The sequence below is a fragment of the Amblyomma americanum genome, chromosome 1, assembly GCF_052857255.1.
Source record: "Amblyomma americanum isolate KBUSLIRL-KWMA chromosome 1, ASM5285725v1, whole genome shotgun sequence".
In the NCBI taxonomy this organism is placed as follows: domain Eukaryota; kingdom Metazoa; phylum Arthropoda; class Arachnida; order Ixodida; family Ixodidae; genus Amblyomma; species Amblyomma americanum.
In genome coordinates, this window is record NC_135497.1 from 412015791 (window position 1) to 412038152 (window position 22362).

General features: G+C 47.1%; 1 protein-coding gene and 1 long non-coding RNA gene across 2 annotated transcripts in view; one reads left to right on the forward strand and one right to left on the reverse strand.

The window, feature by feature from the left end:
- The window catches only part of LOC144103010 (uncharacterized), an 88086-nt gene extending 70314 nt beyond the window's left edge, over positions 1–17772 (forward strand). The window contains exons 2-3 of the long non-coding RNA XR_013308265.1: positions 8121–8213; positions 17675–17772. This is a non-coding gene — a long non-coding RNA (uncharacterized LOC144103010). The remainder of the gene's footprint in view (positions 1–8120; positions 8214–17674) is intronic.
- Positions 17773–19549: 1777 nt separating this feature from the next.
- On the reverse strand, positions 19550–21094 carry LOC144103021 (uncharacterized). The gene has a single exon (XM_077635975.1). The coding sequence runs from the start codon at positions 21071–21073 to the stop codon at positions 19550–19552; it is 1524 nt and encodes a 507-aa protein (XP_077492101.1). The 5' UTR covers positions 21074–21094.
- Between the last annotated feature and the right edge of the window lie 1268 nt (positions 21095–22362).

Consider the following 22362-nt stretch of genomic DNA (forward strand, 5'->3'; position numbering starts at 1 on the left):
CAAATCGTCGGTAATACGCGCACAGTCCGAAGAATCTGCGCACAGCTTTCTTGTCGGTCGGTGGCGGAAATTGTGCGATAGCGGCTGTTTTCTGTAAGTCTGGGCGTACTCCATTCTTGGTCACTATGTGGCCTAGAAACAGCAGTTCTTTATTGGAGAAGTGGCTCTTCACTGCTTTCAAGGTTAGTCCGGACGTCTTGATTTCCTCCAGCACTGTTCGAAGCCTTTTCAGGCGATTATCACAGCTCGGGGCGTAGACAACGACGTCATATAAGTACACGAGACAAATCTGCCATTTCAGACCTGCCAGTACTGCACCCATTACTCGTTGGAAAGTTGCTGGCGGGGGAACAGAGTCAAAAATGGCATCACTTTGACCTCGAAGAGGCCATCCGGTGTGGTGATTGCGGTCTTCTCTCGTTCTCTTTCATCGACTTCAATTTGTCAGTAGCCGTCGTTGAGGTCTATCGAAGAGAAGTACTGGACGTTGCAGAGCTGGTCTAGTGTGTCGTCGATACGGGGCAGGGGCAGACATCCTTCTCTGTTATATTGTTCAAGCGGCGGTAATCGACGCAGAACCGAAGTGTGCCACCCTTCTTTCTCACCAAAACAACCGGTGCCGCCCATCATCATCATCATCATCATCACCATTATCATCATCATCATCATCATCATCAGCCTTACTACACCCACTGCAGGGCAAAGGCCTCTCCCATGTCTCTCCAATTAACCCTGTCATTTGCCAGCTGCATCCACCCTTTGCCTGCAAACTACTTAATCTCATCTGCCCACCTAACCTTCTGCCGCCCCCTGCTACGCTTACTTTCCCTTGGAATCCACTCCGTTACCCTTAAGGACCAGTGGTTATCTTGCCTTCGAATTACATGCCCTGCCCAAGCCCATTTCTTTCTCTTGATTTCGACTAGGATGTAATTAACCCGTGTTTGCTCCCTCACCCACTCTGCCCGCTTCCTGCCTCTTAACGTTACACCTATCATTTTTCTTTCCATGGCTCGCTGCGTTGCCCTTAACTTAAGCTGAACTCTTTTCGTTAGCCTCCACGTTTCTGCCCCGTAGGTGCGTACCGGTAAGATAAAGCTGTTGTACACTTTTCCCTTGAGGGAAATTGGTAAGCTGCCAGTCATGATTTGCGAACTTGCCATATGCGATCCACCCCATTCTTATCCTTCTTGTTATCTCCTTCTCATGATCCGGATCAGCTGTCACTACCTGCCCTAAGTAGACGTATTCCGTCACAACTTCCAGGCTCTCGCTGCCAATTGTGAACTGTTGTTCCCTTGCTAGGCTGTTGAACATTACCTTCGTTTTCTGCATGTTAATTTTTAGACCCACCGTTCTGCTCCGCCTGTCTAACTCATTGATCATGATTTGCAGTTCACCTCCTGAGTGACTCAGCAAGGCAATGTCATCAGCGATTCGCAGATTATTTAGGTATTCTTTATTTATTCTTATTCCCAACTGTTCCCAATTCAGGATTGGCGAGATCGTGTCTCCTTGCCTGACGCCCTTCTTTATTGGAATTTTATTGCTGAGTTTAAGGAGCACTATAGAAGCTGTGCAGTTGCTATATATATCTTCCAGTATTTTGACATAAGGCTCTTCTACCCCCTGATTTCGCAATGCCTGTATGACTGCTGAGATTTCCACTGAGTCGAATGGTTTCTCGTAATCAATGAAAGCTATATATAGAGGTTGGTTATATTCTGCGCATTTCTCTATCACCTGATTGATAGTGCGAATATGATCTATTGTGGAATATTCTTTACGAAAGCCTGCCTGATCATTTGGTTGATTAAAGTCTAACGTTGCCTTGACTCTATTAGCGAATACCTTAGTAAATACTTTGTAGGCAACGGATAGTAAGCTGATCGGCCTGTAATTTTTCAAGTCCTTGGCGTCTCCCTTCTTATGAATTAAGATAATGTTTGCATTCTTCCAAGCTTCTGGTACAGTCGAGGTCATAAGGCATTGCGTGTACAGGGTGGCTAGTTTTTCTAGCACGATGTCCCCTCCATCCTTCAGTCCCCAGCTGCTTTTCCCCGTTTCATTGCTTCTAAAGCTTTCTTTACTTCATCTTTCGTTACTGGCGGGATGACGCATTGCTGTGCACTGCTGTCTTTCTCATTAACGCTCTGAGTATATTAACTACTGTGCAGTTCTGCGTACAGCTCTTCGGCTACGTTGACTATCTTATACATATTGCTAATGACATTGCCCTGCTTGTCTCTTAATGCATACATCTGGTTTTTTACCTATGCCTAGTTTCCTCTTTACTGCTTTTAGGCTACCTCCGTTCTTTAGAGCATGCTCGATTCTCTCCATATTCAACTTCCTTATGTCGGCTACCTTGCGCTTATTTATTAACTTTGATAGCTCTGTTGGTTCTATTCTGTCGGTAGGGTTAGACGCCCTCATGCTTTGGCGCTTCTTAATCAGATTTTTCGTCACCTGAGAAAGCTTTCCGGTATCCTGTCGAGCTGTCCTACCGCCTACTTCTACTGCGCACTCCGTAATTATTGATATCAGATTATCGTGCATTGTAAGAACATCAAGATCGTCTTCCTCAGTCAAAGTCGAATATCTGTTTCTCAGCGCTATCCTAAACTCCTGTGCTTTCGTCTTACGGCTAACTCGTTAATGGTCTTCCTCTTCACTAGCTTCTTCCGTTCCCTCTTCAAGTCGAAGCTAATTCGAGACCTTCCCATTTTGTGGTCGCTACAACGCACATTTCCGAGGACGGCCACATCCTGAATGATGCCAGGTTTAGCGCATAGTATGAAGTCGAGTTCATTCTTAGTTTCACCATTGGGGCTCTTCCATGTCCACTTCCTGTTTTCGCGTTTGCGGAAGAAGGTATTCATGATCCGTAAATTATTTCTATCCGCGAATTCGACTAATAACTCTCCCCTGTAATTTCTAGAGCCTATCCCATAGTCACCTACCGCGTGGTCGTCAGCCTGCTTCTTGCCCACCTTCGCATGGAAGTCGCCCGTCAGTACAGTGTATTGTGATTTTACTTTATTCATTGCAGATTCTACGTCCTCATAGAAACTTTCAACGGTCTGGTTATCATAGCTGCATGTGGATGCGTAGGCCTGCACCACTTTCGGCTTGTACCTCCTATTCAGCCTTTACTATAGCTGCTACCCTCTCGTTAATACTATAGAACTCCTCTACATTGCCAGCTATATCCTTATTAATGAGGAATCCCACACCTAGTTCTCGTCTATCCTCTAATCCACGATAACACAGTATGTGTCCGTCCTTTAGGACTGTATACGCCTCACCTGTCCTCCTAACTTCACTGAGCCCTATGACATGCCATTTAATATCAGCTAGTTTCTCTAACGGCACTGCTAGACTAGCCTCACTGGATAAGGTGCTAGCGTTAAATGTTGTCAGGTTCAGATTCCAATGGCGGCCTGTCCGGAGCCAGAAATTCTTAGCACCCTCCGCTGCGTCACAGGTCTGACCGCCGCCGTGGTCAGTTGCTCCGCAGCCGCTGGGGACTGAGGGCCGAGGGTTAATTGGTTTGATCATACAAGGTTGTGGCCAAGTACTACACCAGGGTGGCCAAATCCTGCTCTCGTGAGAGAGTGCGTTGTCGGTTCTGGTCACCGAGATCAGGCCGCACTCCAGGCCTGGTTATGCAATTCCATCGACACGCGTATTTTTTTTTTGAAACCCGGTGTAGAATTGCGCGGCACCAGGATTCGAATCCTGGTCCTCTTGCACGCGAGGCGGATGCTCTGCCTCTACGCCATCGCTGCCCGTGCCGCCCAGGGTCTCTTCAACGGCTGGATGACGTCGTCGTGAAGTATCTTTTCCACTTGGTCCCAGATGACTTGTTCTCGCGGCGACACACGGTAGGGGCTTTGGTGAAGAGGTCGGGCGCGTTCGTCTGTTCCCATGCGATGCAAGTCAATCGGCGTTTGTCGGACTTTTGATGACGACGAGAAGCACTCGCGGTAACTTTGAAAAAGGTTGCGTATTTGATCCTGTTTGTTCCGTGCCAGGGCTGGGTTGATGTCGTAAGTGGGCGAGTTCCCTTGGTTACGCGAATCTTCTGCGGATAGGTCGGAGAGGGCGACGGCGTCTCGTACGTCGGATATTTCGTCGAAGAAAACAATCGTCGTTCCTCTGTTGACATGCTGGTATTCTTCGCTGAAGTTCGTCAGCAGTACTTCAGCTTAGCCATTGCGGAAATAAGCGATGCACCTTGCGATGCCGACTCGTCGATCTAGAAGTAATTGCATGCTCCTATCGATGATGGCTTCAGTGTTATCGGCTTCCGTGGCACCTATGGAGACGATGACGCTTGAGCGGCGTGGGACGCTCTCTCGTTCCTCCAGGACACGGAGGGCAACGTGATCCTCCAGAGTTCTCATCGAAGTGATGGCCTCCTCCGTCGGAAGCATGATCAGCTTGGATCGCAGGTCGATGGTCGCCGGATGCTGTTTAAGGAAACTCATGCCCAGGATCACTTCGCGGGAACATTGCTGTAGCACAACAAAAGTCGCAGGATAGTTATGCCTTTTAAATGTCACTCGCGCTGTGCATCGTCCCGATGGCGTATTGAGGTGGCCTCCTGGGGTGCGGATTTGTTGACCGTCCCCAGCTGCCGTGACCTTCCTCAGCTGTGCGACGAATGTTCCGTTCATCAACGAATAACCGGCTCCTGTGTCGACTAGAGCCTTCGTCGGGCATATGCGAATTGTGGGTAGGGCGTGTCGTCGGGGCTTTTCTTTGTGCCGGCGTCATTCCGAAGTCGGATCGTGTCGTTGTCGAACTGGTGTTTGTGTGTGGCGTAGGTGTAGTGGATGCGGCGTCTTCATACGGCGTGGTAGGTGGAGGATCTTGGCCGTTTTCGCTGGTGAGGAACCTCAGCTCCAAAAGTTGATTTCTTTATGGTGTCTTCGACTGGTCGCTCTTGCGATCCGATTAGGATTTGGCAGAGTGGGAGCCGCTCTTGCTCTGAGCGCATAGCGAGACTAGTCAAGCCGAATGGTCAGCGAATTGTTAGAGCGGAAACGCATGAAGCAGGAGGATGTCTAACTTCCGGAACCCCACCGCGGCTCCGCTGCTGGCGTCAACTATAGCCGCACGTGGTCGCGGTCGCCGCTACCCTGGCTCGCTACGATCGCTACCCCGGCTCTCCGTCCCACGGGATGCTCATTTTTCGAACATCGCCTTGTGGATAGCACTGTCGTCCACGTCTGAGCTGCTGCTGGAATCGCTGTTGTCATGTGACGGAAACACAGACCGCGTTCCTAGCGTATGCTTATTCGGCGTCTCTTGAACATTTTGTCTCACACAGCGCGGCACCCGCAAAACACAGCAAGGACGCTACAACTGCGTGACTGCGTCAAAAGCCTACACTTGCTTCTGCCTACGCGCCTGTTTCACATGCAAGCGAAAATGCTCGCGATTCATGTCGCCGAGGCCTCGCACCGCTTTCGCGAAATGGCGGAAGTGGCTCTGTCACGTGGACTCATCTCGGAGCCTCTCCGACTTTTTTGTCGGAGCGCGTCAGAGCGCTCTGAGCTGGAGGCGAGCACTCAGAAAGAACCAGCCGAATGTAGTCAGAGCGTCCGGTTTCGACCAGCCGAATGTGCGGTCGCCTCTCGGAACACCCTAGAGCGCGACCTGTCGAAGACACCATTAATTTCCTCTGCAGGGGCTGCAGGACCTTCCGCGAAGAGCCGCTGCGTAGCTGCTACGGCGTGGCGAAGCGTGGCGAAGAACCAGTTGCGTGGTGCAGGTGCAGCGCGTCAGCAGCGCCACACCTCATAGGCGGTTTCTGCGTTTTGGAAGAAATGGCGCGGAAACGAAAGGCACCTGAGTCCGGCTCTCCTTGAGGTATACGCGAGGAATGCATTGCACGATGGGATTAGGTCGCCGTGCCTGCAGCTGCGTGTACATTATAGTTAACATGAATGCGACAGAAGTTGACTCCAGTCACCTTTTTGAGGGAAAGTGCAAAATCGTCGAGGCAGAGAGTAGAGGACGAGTCACGCCTTTTATTCTCAAAACCTGCTCTTGCGTCAGTGTCGCGAGGACAATGGCACCTCTTATGGCCAGAATTTTTGTGGTGCGGGCATGTTCTGACAAAGCGAAAGCTTCGTGCGCCTTTCGTTTGCCGTGAACGTGAGGCACAATGTATAGCGGCTCTGACACATTCGTCACCTTGCCGTAAAGTATGCATTGCCTCGGTGATTTCTCCGTTAATATGAATGAAGTGAACTGCCTGAGTAATGAGTGTGGCTCAAAGGTTTCAGTGGCAATGTTTATAGTGCTCAGCAGTGTTTGGTTGCGATACAAGCAACCGATTTCTAACGTCCTCTCTCTCCCGCGAATGCACACTGATGCATCGCCGAGTCTGCCGGTTCATGAACACTTTTCCATATGATTAAGGCGTTTGATAAAGCACGTCAACTTTAAAGGCTTTCTCATGCTTTACGCGACTCGAGCTTGTTTCCTGGACTGCATTTGCTTTCTTCTTTACAATGCTACAGATTCTGGGGCCGTATTATACAGGGCGTCCCAGCTATCTTTAGCAGCGGTTTAAAAATAAGCCGTGGCACTTAAAGACGACGCGAAATTCTCGTTATAGAGAAAGACGCATTATTTTTTCATTCTGCTTATTAAGTAATTAGTCGAGATTAATTAACCAACTTAGCAAGCAGTGTATTTAGGACAAAAATTCCTGTCAGAAAGTTTTAGAACGGTCCGCAAAAAGTCCGACTGAATAGTTTCTAACTTTCCATCTGTAACGCATTAGTTTTTTTTTTTTCGCTTACTGCAGATGCTCGCGAAATGCGCAAGGCTGTGTGACATGGCCGTTTGCATACCGCGATTGCAGTGCTCTCAAATGTTGAGTGCGCAAAGGAAGAGCTCATTCAGCCACGTGTGCTAAATAACTAAATTAAATAATGAAATGCTAAATTTTAACCATGTATTTCTTCGACTTTTTTGGCCGCTAAAGTGGGGTATGGCATGGTGTTCCCATGTAAAATTTCTCGCTTTATGGGGTGGAGCCGCACCTTCCCCTTCATAAACCGGCCCCTTGACCTTGCGCAGTTGTTTGGAACTGGTGGCACCGATTTATCTGCCTAACATTGCTGTTGATTCTGACAAAGCTTTAACCTTGGACCTGTCATTGAATGTTGCTAACACGAAACTAATTCTGAGGACTGCAGAGAAATGCGATAGTTTCGTATCACCACCTCAGTCACTCCAAACGCGCAAAATGATAGGCCCACAACCATGTGCCACATACTTTAACTTTAGCAGTGTTAATTCCCCCAAAACGCATATAGAGCCGAAGAGCCATCAAATTCGCTGCAAAAGATGTCAAGCCCTGCACAACAAATAATTGGCTCGTTCCAGAATGCTGCCAAACCCTCTCTCAAAGTAAAAGATTAGTAAAAAGTTGAGTTAGGCTTGTTTGTATGGGTTCATGATGCTAAAACTGCGCAAAAAAAAAAGCGACGGACAAGAAGGAAGATATACGCAGGAAGGAAAAAGAAGACACAAGAACGGCAAATTTCTTTTCCACGCATGTCGCACATATTCTGCGCTTTGCCTGCCGCATTTGGCGAACGGGTCTGTTCATATCCGTCTTTTCCCGCCCTCGAAAACTGCGCTCAGTCCTTTCATTTCCCTCCAGTGAGTGCCCAAACTCGGTAACCGCAAACGAGTCTGCCGCGTATTCACGACGTCTCCTTATGCTTCGATATGCGCAGTACGCCAGCCTGTACCGAGTCTGACAATCAGCGTGCAACCCCACCGCCTAGGGATACGTAAAGTCCTTAGATCTGCTTCTAAAGGCTTTAGGCATGCGTACATATTCTGTCCGGTTGTTCCAAGTTTTACAGCGTTAACAGTGTTCTGCAAGATCATGTCGTCGTCGTTGCGGCGGTGATAGCTCCTGCTTACATACCACCGGTTTGCGTGCAGTGGACGCCAATTGTTACAAGCTTGCTGCCCTTCAGCGTAGCTCACGTTTTTTTCTCAGTGCAGAGAAATAAAATAAAACTCGCGTAATAAAGGTCACCGCCAACAGACACTTTCACTGTTTATAACTTGATCGAACGCAGATGTACCTTGGACTGTGCCGCGCAAGCCCAATTAAGCTGCCTCTGTGAAATCCACTGCCTCAACCCCGTGGGAATATGGCTGCGCCCGATAAGGTAATGTGTACATGCCCTCAGGCTTGTGATTTCAGGCTCGGCTGGGATTTATTGTTATTATGAATGAGCGTAGCTTCAGTTCACGAAAATGTGAAGGGGTGATTTCAGATATGATTATGCAACCATCGACGTCTCTTCGTTTTGCTCTACATTTCTGTACGTCATAGCCTGACTGCTGGGAACAACGGATCTGCTATTAATTTTGTCCAGAAAAAATAATTCTAAGAAAAACGAATTCCTGATGACGAAACGGTGGACACCCACATTTGCAAGCACCGCTGTTTTTGCCAATTTGGCTGCGAATAACTGAAAACATATTGCGAGGAGACACGTGAACGTTTTTACAGCGAATGTTCGCTTACTATGCATACTCTGTCCAGTTATTTTTGTCGATTTCTGTTTACTTTTTTTTTCGAGAATATCTCAAATTTGGCTCGAGGAAAAATTTGCTTGCTAACTTTTGTGGTCAAGGAAGAAATAAGCTACGGTCGCAAACCTTTAATACAGCATTCTACGCAGCCGTATCTATTAAAAAACATAAAATTGACCGATATGTATTTTAGGGGTAAAGAAATGATACATTGCGCAAAATTTAAGAAAGTCCACGCCATAACAACTTTGAGTCGCGATTAAAAAAACATTACAGATATTTTTATATTTTGTCCAGACATTATACACTACATGAATATTCATAAGGATTGAAAGCATGGTGCATAATATTGCTGGTGTAGCAGACACAGCACCTCTAGGAACTTCTTACTCACTGCTGTTTCCGCAAGCTTTGATTATGAATAACTTAGTGTCTTCCAAGGACATGCTTACGATTCTCACAACTTTTAGAGGGCATTTCTGGTTACTGCAGAGTCCACAATTAATTCTTGTCGATTTTTATGTTTGCTCTGTTTTTTCTCTGAATTTTTACAAACTTGGCGCATCGGCAGTTTTTTGCTATATTTGGAGAGCTACCTTTGAAAATAAAATAGAAACAGAACTAGTTTCCCCTGCATTTTGTGCAAACTTATCTGTTAAACCGTAAAAAAATCGGTGGCTTATCTTTTACAGAGAAGTAATATTATTGCGCGAACTTCAAGAAAGCGCTGAGCAACAACGATTTTGGATGGCGAATTAAAAGGGCGTTTTGCTGGGCCATTTGTTTCATGATTAAAGCAAGAAAAACGGCGCGAAAGACGAGATAAAGAAATAAGCGACAGGCACAGCACTGTTTTTGTCGCTTCTTTCTTTCTTATCCCGCTTTCGCGCCACTTTTCTTGCTTAAATCTGATTAGAAAGTGCATTTTTAATAGCGCGTTTTATATTCAGGCGGGGCATTCTGCATTATATGAATATAACATGAGCATCAGAAACGTGTTGTTTTGTAGCAGTTTTGTTGCTGCAGTTCGAGCATTGGTCACGTGCGCAAGAACGCAGCCAGAATTTGGTGCGAGGGGCTTATCAATAGAGACATTTAGTATAGCGTACGCAGACATACGCAAAGGCGTAGCGTACGCTGCAAAATAGCGTGCTTCGTACTGCGCATGAGCGAAACGCTATTCCAAATCGAGGTTTAACGCACGTGCGTGTTACGTACGCTGTTTCTCGAATTTGGCGTGCGTGCTCTTGCGTACGCTAGGAAAAATAGCGTTGTCAAGATGGCGGCTCCCATGTCACCCTCTTCGGAGAGACTTCGTCAATGTTATTGGGTTTTTAGGCATATTCATTGCCTTTAATTGGTACACGTGATATTCGCTTTGCGTCCCCTCGCCAGCAGCATAACGAATGGGGGATAAACTTGCCCAATTTTCGATTCTGTGTAACGATTTCGCCATTACTAGCCCTAACAAGACACCGCCGACTGTGTTGGAGTGACGAAACTAGAAGGCGACGACCAAAAGAAAGGATGGGATGACGTTCCTGCTCCCCCACGGGAGCCTTGTTCACAATGAGGCATAACCTAGCTTCGTTGTTTATTTATACACGGCGCATGAGCGAACCCAGGTTCGCTCATGCGCCGTGTACCCGGGACTGTCCTCGCGTCTAAATTTCACAGTCCTCACGTCTAAATTTCACCGTTTACCGAAAACCAACGCACACCGGCGGGTGCCTCCATTTTAAGCCCGCTCACCCTGATTGCCAGAAACGCTCTGTGGTGTCATCGCTCCTTCGAGGAAAAGAAATCTGTTCCAGAGGAGAAGACCGCATTGCTGACGGCTATGGGTGCGTCGGTATCCATGACCTGTGCCAACCTCGCGCTCGAATCTATTGAAAGTTTGGCCCTCCAATCGTTCGATACTCGTCCGAAGCTCTTCTTGCGTTATGTGGACGATTGTTTCTCTGTGATTCATCGCAGGGACGCCAAACCATTTCTGGACCATCTAAATTCTTTTCAACCTACAGTTCAATTCACAATGGAAGAAGAAGTCTCCGAAAGGATTGCTTTCCTTGATGTCCTTGTTCTTCGCACTCCCGATGTTCTAGCCACTACCGTTTTCCGAAAACCCACACACACTGGCAAGTACTTGGATTTTCAATCTGCCCACCCCATTGGCCACAAACGTTCCGTCGCGTCCGCTCTATATAAACGTGCAGCTCGTCTTTGCTCCAGTCCCGGTCTGCGCTATTCGGAGCAGAAAAAAGTCCGCATCGACCTCGAGAAGAATGGTTATCCCCGACAACTGCTGCAAAACGAACAACGTCGCTCTCTGCAACCTGCCGAGCCCCGACTCATCGGACAACAGAAGCGCGCGAGCATACCTTACGCCCGGGGACAAGTGAGGCTCTTGCACGGATATTTGCAAAATACGATGTGCGCATTGCGCACGGGCCATCCAGCAAGCTGAAACAACAGCTCTGTCATGTTAAAGATCGCCTGGAGCGCCCACGTTACCCCGGAGTTGTGTACAAAATCCCCTGCAAAAACTGCGATGCATCATACATTGGCGAGTCAGGCGATTTTAAGAAAAGATTAAGAGAGCACAAGAACGACGTCAGCAAATGTCGCACGTCATCGAACGCACTAGCAGAGCATGTTCAAGAAATTAAGCACACCATTGACTGGGAAAACGCCACAATCTTAGACACAATGAAACCTTTATCGTCCCGACTGCTTTTAGAATCATTTTATATTCAGACTACGGATAACGTTATTAACAGGACGAAGGGTAATCTCCAGGATAACTACGCCCATTCACTGCGCTGTCAAGTGCACTTATAAGAAGCGGCCCATTTCGTCCATCTTCATTGTGAACAAGGGACCCGTAGTGGTCCCGAAACGTCATGTTTTAAACCCATTTTTGGCGAGTGTACGTTTTATTCATCCATTGCTGAAGATGTGCGCGCACGGCGTGACTTGTCCGCCTGTGGCTATCCTGTACACGTCATGGATTCTGTACAGCGCCAAATGGAACGTCCCAGGCTGCAAGCGAATCCCGCTACCCAGAAATGAACCGCGATTCTCTATGTTCCTGGCATCAGCGAACCTTTGGCGCGCATATTACGGTCCTACGAAGTTAAGACCGCGCATGTGCCAGCTCGGAAACTGAAGAGTCAGCTTCTGCACGTCAAAGACAAGCTGAAGAAAGAAAAGTTCTCAGGTGTTGTGTATTCGATACCATGTGCGGGCTGCCCGACTATGTATATCGGCGAGTGGGGTGACTAAGACCGGCGCGCAGATCAAAATGTGCTTGCCGAGCACTCGGTGTCCGCCGCACACAACATAAACTGCATGGGCAGAGACACGTGTTATCACAAAAGAAAGGCACAGGAAGTCACGGCTCTCTCTGGAATCGCTGATTATTCAGACGACAGCGCACACGCTTAATAGAAATGACGGAAACTTGCCCCCAATCTACGCCAGGTGCCTGGGTTCGCTTATGCGCTGTGTATAAATAAACGACGAAGCTAGGTTATGCCTCATTGTGAACAAGGCTCCCGTGGGGGAGCAGGAACGTCATCCAATCCTTTCTTTTGTTCGGCGCCTTCCACTTTCGTCATGTACCATCCCGACCAGACAGGTTTCCGTCAGACTCTAGACTTCAAGTGTGTATTGGCTTGGTTTGGATTTTTACGATAAGGTAGTCATAGCCTTGCCAAACGCAATCGTTCTGGCAGTAGGCAGAAGGGTCCGAAAGACATCAATATGACGTTTTTAAAACTTCCTCTGTTCAATTACCTAAAAGAAATTAGGCCCTGACTCGACTGAACTGGTTATCTGCGCGCTACGACTTGGATAACCTTGGCTAAGTGCGAAATATGTCACAAAATATTTTCACATTTTAACACTAGATGGCGCCACTGCGGTCGGCGCTATTATCGCATTCTGTTTGGCACACGATAAACTAAAGCTTTATTCGATTCAGAGCTGGTTCACGGCACCAGTCCTGAAAAAGTGTCGCAGGTGTCAGCGCAGTGCAGGATCAATTCTGTGATGCAGGTGCAGCGCGTCAGCCGCGCGTCAGCAGCGCCGCACCTTATGTGCGACAATTTTCAATCGAGCGCGTGCAGGCAGCTCTTGTCGTCTGCTCGCCGTGGAGGTGTTCAGGGGTGCAGTTCTCGCGTATTTTTTGTGTGAGGCCGCTTTCGTGCATAACGAGACTTGCGTCGTCCATGGAGTTGGCCATGGTCGACGACGGGGACATCACATAGTTCCTTGTTATGGAGTAGTTCTACTCTTGCGACAGTGAACACGAGGAAACCGACTCCGTGCTGTCCTAATTGCCGCAACTCACTTGTATGGACCGATTGCAGCCGAATTCCGAAGTACTGTAAAAGAGTGGTTGCAACTGCTACTTCAATTTCGAATTCATGGGGCTCTTCAGACCATCTAGAGAGTCGTTCGAAGAACTTTCGGCACGCTTCAAGGCCCTGCACAATTTTCGACGCCTATAGTGGGGCGCCCACAAATTACCATCGAGCCCGCCCCGCTCATTTACCTCTTTATGAGCAGTTTAAAAGCTACCTCGCTGCTTTGCGTGAGCCTTGGAATCCCCGTAACCGCAGCGGAATTAATGTCCAGGCAGCGGCGAACCAGCAGCATATCTACCTGCATGCTAGCGCAGCAGGCGGAGGTACCGGCGCCGGCAAAACAGGACCGCGATTCGCCCTGCCCGTATTTTTCCAACAGCCCACACACCATTGTTGCGCAGTCTGAAAAAAAAATGTTTTGTGTGAACTCGCACGCACACGGACGGCTTAATTAGCTATCGGTTACAAGTAGCAGGTACAACAAAAAACACAGAAAGTTACCTGCTGTCGCGTATATTTCATCGTCATTTTCTCGCAAAATGACATAGGACCCGTCGACGACAGCGAAGACCTCCCTAAATTCACCTTCAATACTTACGAGCATGGTAGCGTCGTCTGCTCAAAGTTGTCTGCATGTGCACAACTTTCCTGCACCTCCTTCGCGTACGGTGCCACGGTTCCTTGCACCACAGCGACACCACGGCTGTGCCCAAATCAATCGCGGACAGTGATGCAGGGGGCACTGTGAATCGAGGGCTTTGATGCAGCGCACCGTGAACCGGTACCGGTGGTGCAGAGAACCACGGCTGAATCGAACAAAGCTTAAAAGTGCTCCCGCTAAATGCTTGCATATAACGTACGTAATCGCTCATACTCTATACTAACAGTCTCTATTGCCATGATAATCACGCCTCGAGGCATGAGCTTCGCATTACTTACTCGTACAAGGCATCAAAATCTTCTACAGCCTCTCCTTGAATGTGCTTTGCCGAATGTAACTTCAGTCAAAGGTATTATGAGAACTGAACCCCGTCTGTATGTCACAGCGGCGCTTCAAGTCACTTCTCTGATTGGGAGGATGTACATACATATTACGTTGTTCATTTATTCAACACTTAACTCCCGCTCTGCAAATAAGTACCGGCGTTTGATGCGCGATGCAGCTGCAAGGCGTGTCGAGCTATGCAGAAAGTTCTCATTAAACATGCTGTATCTGCCACCATGGAATATTGTGGAACACGCTTAAAATCGCATTATGAAACGACGAAATCTTCAGACGAGTACCAGGGAAGAAAATACAGGACGCGTGCTAATTAGTGCGCGTCCTCTCTTCTCTTTCTTGGCCCCCATCTGAAGCGCTACTCCTTTCAAGTACAGTGGGCCACCAACTAGCCTAGCGTTCCTCCTTGAATGTTTACAATGGTAATTAAAATTAATATAAGCATATAGCACGCAAGAAAATAGTTGCTCTCTATACTCCTGTAAGGTGTAACAACCAAAGTTCCGAAAACTGCGTTGGGCTAAAAAAAAAAAAAGGTTCTCTTTAGAGATGCTGTGTCTGCTACAACGGCGATAATATGAACACACTTTTAATGCTCATGAATATTCATATTGGGCACAAGATCTGGAGAGAATGTACAAAATGCCCAAAATGCATTTTTTAATCGTTGTCCACCCGCCGCGGTGGCTCAGTGGTTAGGGCGCTCGACTACTGATCCGGAGTTCCCGGGTTCGAACCCGACCGCGGCGGCTGCGTTTTTATGGAGGAAAAACGCTAAGGCGCCCGTGTGCTGTGCGATGTCAGTGCACGTTAAAGATAATAATAATAATAATTGGTTTTGGGGGAAAGGAAATGGCGCAGTATCTGTCTCATATATCGTTGGACACCTGAACCGCGCCGTATGGGAAGGAATAAGGGAGGGAGTGAAAGAAGAAAGGAAGAAAAAGGTGCCGTAGTGGAGGGCTCCGGAATAATTTCGACCACCTGGGGATCTTTAACGTTTTTCCTCCTGCTGCGTTTTTCCTCCATAAAAACGCAGCAGCCGCGGTCGGGTTCGAACCCGGGAACTCCGGCTCAGTAGTCGAGCGCCCTAACTACTGAGCCACCGCAGCGGGTATGTTAAAGATCCCCAGGTGGTCGAAATTATTCCGGAGCCCTCCACTACGGCACCTCTTTCTTCCTTTCTTCTTTCACTCCCTCATTTACCCTTCCCTTACGGCGCGGTTCAGGTGTCCAACGATATATGAGACAGATACTGCGCCATTTCCTTTCCCCAAAAACCAATTATTATTATTATTAATCGTTGTCCAAAATTATTGGTATACTATGCTATATTGAAGTGGACAAAATAATGTTTATTTGTCCGTAAAATATATGTCGCTGAATTTTATGCTGCTCAGTAGATATGTTTTGCAGAATACAGTGTTGAATGTTTGTGATTGTAGCTTATTCCTTTTTCAAGAACTCCAAAGTTAGCGAAGAACTCTCCCTATGCGAGGTTTGCAAAGTTCTCGAAAAAGGAATAAACATCAGAAGTTGGACTAAAATAACTTGACCAACTCTACAGTAAGGTTGAATTTTCCATAAAAATTTTCATGTATCTACTCACAATATAGCTTTAGCTATTCACAATCAAAGTTGGCAAGCACATCAGTAGGCGAGGGTGCGGCAGTCTAGCTCTTCGGGATCAAAATTTTTTTTTGGCCTTACAAAATATTTTAATCGACAAAAATATTATTAGATCGGTTATTCCCACTCATCAGGAAATTACCTAGGTATTTATTTACGAAATACTGCAGCCCGAGGGCCAAGCAGAGTGGCCAAGATAACAAGAACGCATCCTAGGAGGAAAAAATTAAAAGGAATGAAAACACGTACTGCTCACAACGAATTTAACATGGGCATGCAAAACATGAAAGCGATTAGGGGTAACAAAGAAGATCGCTCGAAAAACGGCATTTTCCAAGAGAAAACGAAAAAAACTCAAGGCGCAGGCACTCAAGTGCAAATTTAAAAAAAATTCCGTCTGACAGGCGAGTATGAGAACAACCATAAAATTTATGGCAAAACGATTAGTTAAATCAAATACGTCGACTTGCCATCCATTGCGTGGTCTTATCCGAAATGGCCCTATATAATTGGGTGGCGTATTACGAAAAACTCGCGTGCAATGAGAACCCTCACAACACTGGGCCAGTACTGTGAATCACACGCAGAGCTTATTGCGTCGCGGCTATCGGTTAATAATAATTGGTTTTGGGGGAAAGGAAATGGCGCAGTATCTGTCTCATATATCGTTGGACACCTGAACCGCGCCGTAAGGGAAGGGATAAGGGAGGGAGTGAAAGAAGAAGGGAAGAAGGAGGTGCCGTTGTGGAGGGCTCCGGAATAATTTCGACCACCTGGGGATCTTTAACGTGCGCTGTCATCGCACAGCACACGGGCGCCTTAGCGTTTTTCCTCCATAAAAACACAGCCGCCGCGAACCCGGGAACACCGGATCAGTAGTCGAGCGCCCTAACCACTGAGCCACCGCGGCGGGTCACGCGGCTATCGGTTCAAACTCTTCTTTAAGGGGGTATTTATCAGAGGGGACAGTGAGCACATATGAATATTTCTCCACGCATTTTAATTGCATCCATATCAGATATTTGGGATAGCTGCTAGGTATAGCGCCGTTATTTTGTGTAACTAATGGCACCGGTAACAGAGGAGGTTTTCCGCGGCGTTTAGGCTCTTGATGATCCCCCGCACTCGTTAAAGGCAGCCGCGCCTCGATGCCTCGCCTACCATTTGTTCAAAGTTTAAACAACGGGCGTCTATTGAAACGGCGAGAATCTGGTGCCCTTTTCGGTGATGCCAACCCGACTGTTGAAGAATATAGCGCTCCAATCGCTTCTTTTTCAACGGCTTCAAATAGAACAGGGGCTGAATTTTTCGTTATTCAATACCGTGTTTGTCGAAACAAAGAGGAAATTTGTCCAAAATTGACATTTCCCCACCTCAAGCTGCAGGAATAGCCTAATGCGTCCACGTGCACGTCGCACCACGTCCAAATGCTTGGTGCAACGTGTCAAGCAGATAAAGAGGTTTTCAGGTTGAAACTTTGCTGACGTCATGTTTTCTTTTCTACAGAAAAAAGTGCAGCCGTTAGTTTCTGGTAATGCGAACAGTGGTGGCAAAACAAGCGAACTGTAGTCAACTGTTCCCTGGTAAAGTTCTTGAAGAAAAAATCCAGGGATTCTACGAACGAAGGTCCCTGACTTGCGCATGCTATTATCTTCAACTATCGCCCAAGTCCACTGAAATGAGTGGTTCATGAACAAATGCAATATGGGAAACCTTCGTGCATTATCCTTTTTGCACCTGCCCATCACGCGTTTCCTTTTGAAGAGTTAGGGCTGTTCACTGTTCAAAGGGAAAGAGAAGATAGGGAGGAGAAGTACATAGGGGAGCGATGCACGAAAAGGACACGGGAGAGCTTTGTACACTATTTACAAAATACAAAAAGTAATCAAATGCTGAAAACGACAATAGTGGCGTTTAAGCTCTACGATAGCAGTGTACACATTGGTGGGCCAGTCGGCCAGACATATAACGGAACGACGCAAATAGCGACAGGAACGCCTGTCCTGTCCTCTTCTTTCTCTCCTTCTGTCGTACCTGGAGTTATTTTCATCGTCCTAGCAAGTTCTACGCCTTATAATCCCATTTGTTCCAGGGTTCTGCCAGATTCACCTGCTACGTGCATAGTTTCCCTGCTTCCACAATGCTCTCCGACAGAGGTTCTGCAACCAACAATGCGCCTCCTGTTGACGGAGAGATGATGCCAACCGGTTGTCCGGATCCAAAAGGCACGTACCCGTATACCTAATGCCGCCTATGCGGCAACATGTGATGTGGATTTCGTTCATGATTGAACTGCGCGAAAGAAACGGGGACCAAGAAGAAACACGTACTCACACACAGCGCTGTGTGTGTGTACGTGTTTCTTCTTGGTTTCCGTTTCTTTCGCGCAGTTCAATCATGAACGAAATCCACCAACTAGCCCGCCTCAAAACCCTTCTTGGATGTGGATTTGTCAGCCCTGCAGGGCAGGCATATTCGACTTGGCCGAGCTTTCTGCCCTAGTTCAGAATGGGAAAACTTCTGCACTCTATTTCGCTGTGCAGTGTACGCTATCTGCACCACTGTTCTCGGTCTGGCACAAGCTCTCTGAAAAGGTGCGCTCGTTTAGCCGTCGTGCAAGCTGTTTATTGCAGACGGCGCTTGGCACTGGGCTTGCCATCTAATGATGCAGGTCGTAGGAGAACTTTTCTTTTATTAAAATGGCCGTTCGTTGCGAAAAAAAAAAGATGATCAGCTTCATTGAAACCTATTTGGAAGGTGGCTCCCAATTGCGTGGCAATTTGTTTTTTTCTTGTTTTTTAAGTTTTGTCCTTATAAGATCAGCGCGCAATAAATACACATGCCGCATTTATGCGGGTAAGGGCCGCACTCGTGTAGGCACCACATATAGCGTCAGACTGCTGGGTCACGAAAGTAGTTTCTTTAGACGTTCTATCTGTCTGTCTAATGTTGCCAGGAAGAAAGAAAACGAAAGTGCACAGGCCTGCCCACTGGCTCGAGCCGAGCCACAATCGCTATCACGTGCAGATAGTAGGAGAGTTGAAAGATGGGATAGATAGACAGGATAGTAAAGACGCGCGGTATAAAGACCAAGGCTGATCCCGGAGGCAGTGCGATACCGGGCCAACCGGTGGCGGAAGCGAAGCAACCTTCAAACTCTCCGCCACATTTCCAAAAATAGGTCCAATCCGCCTTTTTCACGACGCGACTGCGCATGCCCCCATCCCCTGGCGGCGGTGTTGCGAAACATATTGGAAGGGTCGCGCGCTCCACTCGAGACCGGCCGTGGAAGTGTAAATAAACCGGCTTCCTACGCGGGGTGCGTTGCTGCAGCCGTCGGGCGTTCAGCCAACACCACCTAGACTTTTTAAGGCCTCTCCACGTTTGCGTGACGTCACCGCACTGCGACGGCCCAGTAGGTTCGGCTTCCGCGCTCGCACGCATTTCGCGCATTTCAAAGTGCTGATTATGTCTCTCGAAAAGAAAATTACTTTTTTTTTTAATCGTGTTTTGCTTGCCCACACCCTAACCGAATGTTTTTTTGTTCTTGTTTCTTTGAAAGTATAAGCAGTTACATTTTAGCAGACATTTACTGACTTTATATCAAAGCGCGCATGTGTGAAGATACGTTCGTAATATTTTTTTTTTATTGAAAATGAACAACGCAGAGGACTTTCACAAGTCGTATTTTATTTTCAGATGAGAAACACGATCAGTAGGAGTAGGAGGTAAGGAAACTGTTACAGCACTGAATCATAAAATGCAGTAAGTGAAGCCAACAACAGAAAAGCTGTAAACCGAAAGCAAACAAAAGAAAATATGCAGAATATATAATACAACGCAAATACTGGTTTCGAAACTAAAAAAAAAACTAACAAAAACAGTCGCAAGCACACAGAGTAGTCAATTCTTCAATGTCTTCAATTTTCTCTCTTTTTCTTTTGCAGCCTTGTCAGCTATAAGTTGATCATTTTTTTCTTTTACAAAGGTTATTTAGAAGCGTGTTTGCTGCTGCACTTAGGACATAGTGCCTTACCAACTGTGGAGTGTGCCCATTCTCACACACATCAAAGTCAATGCCGTCGTTTAACACATCATGTGTGAGTGCCAAGAGAGCCTCCTTTTGATTTGGTAGTGCATGAAACTGTGTCGCATGCTGTTCGCTTCTCAGCTTGTCAAGAACTATCTCAGCAGTAAGAACAGCATTTACTATGGCAGGCTGTGGAAACTTGAGACTACCACGAGTCATGGCCTTGACTAACTCCCCACCTTCTACTTCAATTTCATCTTCTAGCATGAAATTTTCTTTGCAAGTCATGCATGACAGCTTTTTGAACGCAGCGTGTGCACAATAGCCAGCAACGTAAGTGGCTGCTGGGAGATTTGGCGCCTTCGCATAATCGTCGCCCGTTACCTCAATGCCAAACACTTCAAGTACTGCATCGTTTACTGCCACCGCATCTGTTGCAGCCTCAAACTCTGGGAGCTCCAGAATGTTCTGCAGACGAAGCTTTCGCTCCGACTCATAGACTTGTCTTATGGAAATGTGGTATTGCGCACCGGAGAGTTGGCGGTATTTGCCAAACCTCTCTTCCAAGCAATCAGTCTGAAACTTTCCTAAAAGTACATACTCGAAGTTCATTTCATCTAGGCAATACCTAGTCACCTTTACCAAGGTGTCTGTCGTGAGTCGGAGCGCACTGTGAGTCTCTCTTGTAAGTATGCCTGTGTCAAATTTGAGAGACTGCCACAGATCTAGCCACTCCACTATACTTAACAGAAACTGGATCTGTGGACTTGACGCTGATGTAATCGGTGACTGCAGCTCTTCACGAACTCGAGTACCCTTGTTGCATGTCTTTACATTTACAATGTTCCACCACTTTGTTATTGTTTCAAGGAACTGTGCAGTACCAGACACATAATCTAGCTCAAGTCTGGGCCCACATGCTCGCAGAGCTGCTGCCGTAGACGGGCTGAAAATCCTTAGCGCAAGCTTGACATTCTGTCGCTCAATATTCGATGGGTTCAGAGATTTAGACGAAAGTGTTGGTGCTGATTTAATCAGCTGACCCTGTTCTTTCGAGTGAAGTTCTCGAAGTGTTTTAAATGAAGCGGTAAGTATAGGTGGCTTTATATTAGGTCCTGTGGGGCTAGGAAAGAACATGCATGTTCCAGCATTTCGCTGATTGATCCAGTTATTCCTGACGCATTTTATTAAGTGTACAGGATCAACCAGAAAAAAGAGAGGCCGTTTAGAGTCTGCAGGGTGTGGATACACACTCTGAAGTTTGCAGGGGGCCCCAAAAAGTGACATTGTTTTCCGGTTGATTGAGTTATTGTCAGCTATGACTGCGATTATACGCAACCCAACATGCTCTAGCTGAGTAATGATGCTATGCAGAATAGTGTGAAGCTGCTGTGCGTTGATGCGCTCTACTGGCAGTATGTGCACAACATTCTTCTGACGCGAAAGCAAGCTTTGCATCATAAAAACATGGGCTGTTTTTGCTGCATTAGGACTATTTGTATCCGCACCAACAATTACTCCTCCCTTATAATCAAAATACGGCTGCAGGTGAATTTCGTCCATCATGAGTACAACAATTTTTTCATGCTCCGTCATTGCTGCGACAAGCTTCTTTGCATACGATAGGAAAGAAGTGCCTTGCTGTTCAGCTGCCGGAGTTACATATACGACGTATTGTAGATTGATGGGGTAATCTAAGGTTTCCGGAACTGTGAAGGAACCTATAAGCATGCGGAGAAACTGCAAATAAAATGCTTGAGAATACCAGCAACTCTGCAGAATACCGGGATGACCTGCTATGCTTGACAAGAAGAAGAGAAACTTGCTCTTTCAAAAAACTAACTGCATTGGGTTGTTCAACATCTGCCAGTTCACAATTTAAGGCATCTTCAAGCAGGGAAAGTTCCAACTTAAGCAAACCATCAATTTTTTCTTCATGCTTAGACAACAATTTTCCGTGAAACGACTCTACAGCATCCAGCAGACCTATCAAGCAACGGATATCATGTACTGTGTGAGGGATGGTATCTATGCCATCAATTGTAGTCAGCTGCACATTTCGGTAATGAACTTTCACCGTGAGGTTCTCTAAGACCGTGACTGACGACAAAACACGAGGGACGTCATCAACAGCATGATTGAGAAAAAGGACGCAGGCAGGTCGAGAAATAACATTCCAAAAATCAGAAAGCTTGATTTGCGGAAGGCACTCCAGTAGAACTTGGAAAGAGTCAATCTTGTTCTTTGCTTCTTCCTCCTCGTGTGTCTGGAGTGACATGGCGATGGCATCTCGTAAAGAAGCTGCTTCAAGTCGCATTCTCTTTTCAGTCGGTGCTTCTCGGGACGTAGTGGCGGGCGCAGAAAGGTACGCGGGACAGTTCGGGAATACACTGGGAATGGCGTCGGAGCTGAGACGAGCGATCTTCAGTTTTGCCTCGACGACTTTGCCCGTTTTTGAGTCCACATACTTAGAAGAAGTCCGAATGTCTGATTCTTTAAAGTGCCGCTCGCAGACCTGCAAAGCCCAGCGCAGATAAGGTTAGCATATTTAAGATGATTAATTCCATGGGTGCAATAGCAATTAGCGCAGTGAAATATTTCAAATTTAGAATATTTCCAGCTCGCCCACTAGGCCATGTTGTAGCGCATTATGTACACACAGCTACGTCGCGGAATAAATATCACGCTTTTTCGACTTACCACTGAGCGCTTTCCGGGTTCGAAATCAGCTCGTGGAATGGCTTTCAACC